The sequence below is a fragment of the Centroberyx affinis genome, unplaced genomic scaffold, assembly GCF_046629955.1.
Source record: "Centroberyx affinis isolate AG114_WGS23_722 - 3 ecotype Tasmania unplaced genomic scaffold, CSIRO-AGI_Caff_v1 ptg001013l_1, whole genome shotgun sequence".
Taxonomy (NCBI): Eukaryota; Metazoa; Chordata; class Actinopteri; order Beryciformes; family Berycidae; genus Centroberyx; species Centroberyx affinis.
Window position 1 is genome coordinate 246,668 of NW_027279575.1, and position 7,141 is coordinate 253,808.

The 7,141-nt window shown below is 41.5% G+C and overlaps 1 protein-coding gene across 1 annotated transcript; it reads left to right on the forward strand.

Moving 5' to 3' along the window:
- The first annotated feature begins 4,721 nt into the window (after positions 1–4,721).
- On the forward strand, positions 4,722–6,118 carry LOC139646897 (uncharacterized). Its single transcript, XM_071522676.1, has 2 exons — positions 4,722–5,546; positions 5,991–6,118. Exons 1-2 carry the CDS (start codon positions 4,832–4,834, stop codon positions 6,116–6,118), a joined length of 843 nt encoding a protein of 280 aa, XP_071378777.1. The 5' UTR covers positions 4,722–4,831.
- Positions 6,119–7,141: the final 1,023 nt, after the last annotated feature.

A 7,141-nucleotide genomic window follows, 5' to 3' on the forward strand; every position in this document is an offset into this window, starting at 1 on the left:
GCCTCAGATATAGCCTCTACTGCCTGCTGTAAACTTCACCCATGAATGCTTTATTCATCTAGTTTTGTTAAGGTAGTCTTTGCTACAAATCCTCAGCATCCAGTCCCTTAAGGGCAAAGCCTAAAAGACGCTGCTCCACCTGTGCTGTCAACTCAGTATACTTCAGCATTTTCCCTTCATATGCCTCATCTGCCGCAACCGCAAGCTGCACAAAATAGGCTATACAATCTGCTGTGCTTCTGACCACAATACCAAGTCTAGCATTAAGGTAGTGCTCACTGTTTCCTGTGGGGCTATCAGCTGTTTCCCCAAATACATGTGCCAATCTCTAACCACCCCTAGCTGGCCTACAATATGCCTGCCCAAAACATCTTTACTCCTAGTCTTTTCTCCCCTCCTGGATAAAATAAATTCTGATATCTTCTATCCTTTCAGCCAACAAATTCATTTCTGATCATTTTTTCACAGTTGCTGCCACTAGACACTTCAACACTTGGTTATGTCACCACTGTGAGACAGACTCATTTACATCCTGACAAAATTGGTCTAAGTGACCTTATTCACATGGTGACCATTTTGAAGACTTGGGGTGGAAACCAGTGGTGGAAAGAGTACTAGAATGTCCTACTCAAGTATAAGTATTGTTACCTAGAAGTAAAAAAAAAAGTAGAAGTAAAAGTAGTGGTGGAAAATTCTACTGATGTAAAAGTAAAAAGTAGCTAATTTAAAATGTTCTTAGAAAAGAGAATGTTGTTCGAAATCTTTCCCATGCAATTTTAAATGGACGAGAATACAGCGTTCAAACTAGATTGGAAATTGGAAAATTTGGAGAATACAAAATAAAGTGCACAAAGTAAAGCCAGATTACTCTTTTCTTCTTTGCTGACTGTGCTACTTCAATGTCAGGCTAACCCGTTAACCCAACCCCCTCCGTAACCCTTTTGTGCAGAGAATGCGTAATCCTCTCACTTTTTGTGAACAGAGCACATATTTGCATTTTAAGACTTTTTGCTTTTCTCACAAAATTTCAGGAGACCAGGTGTTATGTATGACACACACATGCACTTACATGCACTTACATTAGAGGTGAATCTGTTAAATGATATGTTTGTCCAAACGTTTGTAGGATGTGCATCTCGGTACACAACAGCAGCTGGGCTGTACTTGCTTTTGGATTTGGGGGATTTTGGGAAGATGGTACAATAGGTTACAACTCTAATGAATCTAATTTGGTCTGCCTCCATACCCCACAGCCCCCTACAACAAAGCTTCTTCCTCTCTACACTTTCCCACTGACCCGGTTTGTCCGAGAGACAGACTTAGCACACCCGTTCCTTCCTGCCAATGCATTTGCTCCACAACCATCTTTCTTTTTCCTGACTGATTTGCCATACTCCTTAATGTTTGCCCTGTGACCAGCCATAAGAATCCATGCCCTTATTGCACCTGCCCTAAAATACACCTTTTCCATTAGCCTATTCCTTATCCATTTTTGTCCCACTTCATCCACACAATAGACATTAGGCACCTAATTATTATGTCTTTAGACTCTGTCAGCATCATCCCTAATCTTTGTGCATTTGGACTCCTCTGCTAGGCTAGTTCCAAGATAAATTTCCCATACAAAGCCACATTGCTGAATCATTGTAGGATTCCAAGCCATTTTCTATTTGCTAACCAGCCTTTCTTACTTCTCTACCGTTGATATACTGTAGGTATCTCGCATTCTGTCAAGGGTTATCTAAATAGTTTTAAATTAATTTTGGAGCTGTACTAACATAATAAAAAATATCATTGTAGCCTACAGTATCTTTGTTGCATTGACTGCATTTATACATTATTAGGTTCTAACCTGTTTTCTCTTCTTAGATAATGGAATCGATCAATTCGCTTGAGATTGGGTTTGAGTCAAAGCACGTTGTTCCTCTGCCTCCCTCAAGTTTCCCCCATGTCTTCATCAGCTACAGCAGTACTGACTATCGCTGGACCCACTCCCTCATCAACAAGCTGGAGTCCTGCGGCCTGCAGGTCTGCTACCATGAGCGTGACTTCATCCCCGGCCGCACCGTGTTGGAGAACATGTCCGACTGCATCCAGGAGAGCCAGAAGGTCCTGCTGGTCCTCAGCCCGGAGTTTGTGAGGAGCCGCTGGTGTCTCCTGGAGGCCAACATGTCTCTGTTCAGAGACTGCCTGGAGAGGAAGCCCATGGTGCCAGTGCTGCTGGAGCCAGGAGTCTCTGTTCCTCTCCACCTCTGCCACCTCACCTACCTGGAGGCCAGGGACCCAGACTTTATCAGTAAGATGCTCAAGGTGCTCTGCACCCCCAACCAGCAGCTTCAAGGGTCCACTGTGGTGCCCTTCCAGCCTCCCTCTATCTACAACAGGAAGGCCCTGCAGCCTTTGATTGCTGTCAATGAGGAGGGACTCCAGAAATGGGACGCTGGTCAGTTCAGTGAGATGGAGGTCCCGGATCAACTGCGTTTGGTCATTGAGGACCAAGAGAAGTACAGAATGGCTGTGAGGAGGATCAACAGTGTTTCTCAGAGTAAAGTGTGGCTGCGCCCACTCTGGCAAAGAGTAGTGATTTATATTGCCAGTGTGATATTTTTTATTGCCATGTTAGACAGTTTTGCCTTTGTTATAATGAACTTACTGTTTGTGCCCGAGAAGATAAACCCTCCTAATGTTAAGTCATTCACTGTTTTAATTTTTTTCTGTGTACCATTGGGATTGATCATTCAGATTGGTCTCTGGAAGAAAGATGACGAGAAGTATATTGTGAGAGAGATGCAGAAAGCTGTAGGTGAAGCAAACGCAATCCTTGCTGAGGAGAAAGTGTTAATGGGCTGTCGGTCCAATAAAAAAATCTATCTGGTCTATGTTTCTCTGGATGGGTGCAGACATGAGTTTGAAGAAACATTTTCTGAGCAGCTCTGTGCTGAGGAGATGTTTCAAAGAGCTCTGGTCTTCTTCTCATCAGGATTTACCTGCTGCCTGGCCAAAAGACACTTTCCCTTTCCCCAACCCAGCTGCACTGGTCACCTAGAGGGAGGGGTGTGTTTCTGCCAGTATGTCTCCCAGCAGCTGAGCAGGGAAGAGTGGAAGTAGGAGTAGCTGAGGACAGTCATAAAATCTATGAACTTCCCAACCCCTGTAATCTCCTGATAACAGTTAATGTATGGGCCAAATTGTGCTAACAAGTCTCATAATTAGTTTTAACATGCAGGGAGTTTCAGACTTGTGGGGTAATTCAGACTCTTTTAAGTAATTGTCAATCTCAAAAAAGTATACTAAATTAACTTTCAGACATTTTCTGTAATTGTCAGAATTTCTGGCATTCATTGTACTGTCCAATGTGATAAAACCCACCTACCCAACACCAAAGTAGACCAAACAAACCATAAAAAGTATTTGCAACTATTATATGACTCAGGTGTTTGTCAGCATAGTTTTATCAACTGAGCCGACAGTTCAAACTGGAGAGCAACAGGCATTCGGTGGCAGAGTGATGCAACAAGCAAAAAGTTGCCATTAAAGCTGCAGTAACTTCATTGACTTCATCCATAGCAGTCCTTCACAAGCCAGAAAGCAGAGTATCTCTTTAACAAAGCTAAAAGCAGCGTAGTGAGGATGTTTTCCATTCGCTACTTCCTCACTGTACTTTTGGTTCTTGCTGATCCACACAGTAACATCACTCTACCATACATTTACTTCAAATTACTTTATAATGAACAGGTATGGATGTACATTTTGTGCATTTTATTCTTTTAGTGAAGCTACAGTAATCATCCTTTAACAGAACACAATAATATAACAGGTTTTTGTTGATTACAAAAGTAACAGAGGGGGGAAAAAAAGAAAGCTTGTATGCTATGCACCAGAGTTTCCATTTTCCATTTTAGTTGCTTCACTGATGGTCATCTTTATGCTGATATGTACAAATACTGCATGGCTGGGTTATGTACATGTTTTATGTTTTCATATATTTTACCTAATTACTTTTTCATAACTGTCTTTAGCAACAGGTTTAAAGTGATACTTGTTTATATATGATTAGCTGTATTTAGAGAAAGTCACTGAATTATATAGTGCTGATGATTCCACAAGGAGTGAAATTATATTGCATATCAGGTACATGTTATAATGTGACATCATACATGAAATTCAACTTAACCTTTGCTTTGGTTTAATGTAAAGGAATTGTGTAAACTGTGATCAACCAAACCTCAAGAATAATGTGTTTTTGTGTATTAGCAGGTCAATGACTTTTGGGTTATTTCAAAAATACGCTAAAATTACTTTTGCAATACAGGCATGTTGATCATCCATCAGTTCAAGACACATGACCTAAATAGTTTTCTCTTCCCTGTGAATTAACATAAAGTAATGTGTGTATTTCTGAATTTCTTGGGAGATAACAGTTGACATTTTGTCTTTGATTTGTTCTTCATGACAATATTAAATGAAGTAAAGTAAAAAATATTTTACCAGCATGGCTTTTAAATTTGGTTCATATAACAATCCAAAGAAACATGATTCTGAAAGCAATGTAGCATTAATTGAAAAGGCAACTGTAATAAAAGTACTGAATTCTAACAAGCACTTTATTACATTTTTAGATTCCATTTAAAGTAAATTTATGATGTAACTCAGATCAGATCAAAACTCAAAGTGACAGTAATGAGCTACACCAAGCACTAGTATGACTTCTAAATATGGTTTTTAATGATTATTGGAGCTGTACTAACATTAAAAACATCACTATATAAAATCTTAGATGCCTGCATTTCTAGATTTCATTACGTTCTCACTTCCGTTTTTTCTTTAGATAATGGAACCTATCAATTCCCTTGACACTGGAGACGACTTTGAGTCAAAGCACGTTGTTCCTCTGCCTCCCTCAAGCTTCCCCCATGTCCCTCCCACACTGAGAGAGGGGGAGCTTTACCACGTCTTCATCAGCTACAGCAGTACTGACTATCGCTGGACCCACTCCCTCATCAACAAGCTGGAGTCCTGCGGCCTGCAGGTCTGCTACCATGAGCGTGACTTCATCCCCGGCCGCACCGTGTTGGAGAACATGTCCGACTGCATCCAGGAGAGCCAGAAGGTCCTGCTGGTCCTCAGCCCGGAGTTTGTGAGGAGCCGCTGGTGTCTCCTGGAGGCCAACATGTCTCTGTTCAGAGACTGCCTGGAGAGGAAGCCCATGGTGCCAGTGCTGCTGGAGCCAGGAGTCTCTGTTCCTCTCCACCTCTGCCACCTCACCTACCTGGAGGCCAGGGGCCCAGACTTTATCAGTAAGGTGCTCAAGGTGCTCTGCACCCCCAACCAGCAGCTTCAAGGGTCCACTGTGGTGCCCTTCCAGCCTCCCTCTATCTACAACGGGAAGGCCCTGCAGCCTTTGACTGCTGTCAATGAGGAGGGACTCCAGAAATGGGACGCTGGTCAGTTCAGTGAGATGGAGGTCCCGGACCAGCTGCGTTTGGTCATTGAGGACCAAGAGAAGTACAGAATGGCTGTGAGGAGGATCAACAGTGTTTCTCAGAGTAAAGTGTGGCTCCGCCCACTCTGGGAAAGAGTAGTGATTTATATTGCCGGTGTGATATTTGTTTTTGTCATGACAGCTTTAATTTTATTCATGACACTTGAAATACTGATGAATGATGAGAAGATAAGCCCTCCTGGTGTTCAGGAGGTCTTATCATTCACTGTTTTAATTTTCTACTGTGTACCATTGGGATTGATCATTCAGATTGGTCTCTGGAAGAGGGATGATGAGATATATATTTTGAGGGAGATGCAAAAAGCTGTAGGTGAAGCAAACATAATCCTTTCTGAGGAGAAAGTGTTAATGGGCTGTCGGTCCAGAACCAAAATCTATCTGGTCTATGTTTCTCTGGATGGGTGCAGACATGAGTTTGAAGAAACATTTTCTGAGCAGGTCTGTGCTGAGGAGATGTTTCAAAGAGCTCTGGCCTTCTTCTCATCAGGATACGCCTGCTGCCTGGCCAAAAGACACTTTCCCTTTCCCCAACCCAGCTCCACTGGTCACCTAGAGGGAGGGGTGTGTTTCTGCCAGTATGTCTCCCAGCAGCTGAGCAGGGAAGAGTGGAAGTAGGAGGAGCAGAGGATAGTCATATGAAGCTATGATCTGCCCATACCCCAAAAGCCTTAAACAATTTATGTGATAAAAAATAAAATAAGTTGTTTTTTAGAAATAATATTACTACTGTAAACCTGTATTTCTTGCGACCAAACCTGGGCCAAATAGTAGTTGCAAATAATCCTTAGAATATGTTTTAACCTGCAGGGAGTATCAGATTAGTGGGTAAATTCAGATAAGAATTCAATTTCAGAAAAGTATTCTAAATTGTCTAAACTTAATCACACTCATTGTGTTGTCCTATGTGGTAAAACCCACCCATCTGGCACCTAAGTAGACTAAAAGAAAGTATTACCAAAAATTATATAACTCAAGACAGCTCGCTGTTTGTCAACATATTATCGGCAGACTGAAACTGAAACTGAAAGGAACATGCATTAACCTGTAGGGTGATGCAGCAAAATGTTGCCATTAAAGGGACAGTTACTTTAATGACTGCATCCATGTTAGAAGTCATTCAGAAAACAGAATATAGTGTATCCCTTTAACAAAGCTCAGAACAATGTAGTACTGATGCTTTGCATTTTCTAGGCTACTTCCTCATTGTACTGTTGCTGACCCTGCACAAAAGCATCACTATTATCAACAGGTAGGCATGACTTTTGGTTATTTTTGTCCTCATAGGCTATTAATGATTGAACCGAACAGCAGTATAGGACCAAGGTTGTTCAGATTACAAAAATACATGTTTACAACCATTCTTTTTGATCTATGATTTACTGTTTTTTCAGTTGGGTTATATAGTGCCAATGATTCCACAGTGACTGAAATTGTGTCACATATAAACATATAATGTTGGTTTTGTAATGTGGCATCATACTCTCTCATTCGACTCCCACATGAAGGATATCACAAGGATAGCATTTTCCCACCTTTGCAGCATCATGATTATTTGTCCTTTGTTTAATATTAATATGGCTGATGCCGAAACCCTCGTATACGCTTTTGCATCGCGACTCTTGTATATACTGTAGATTA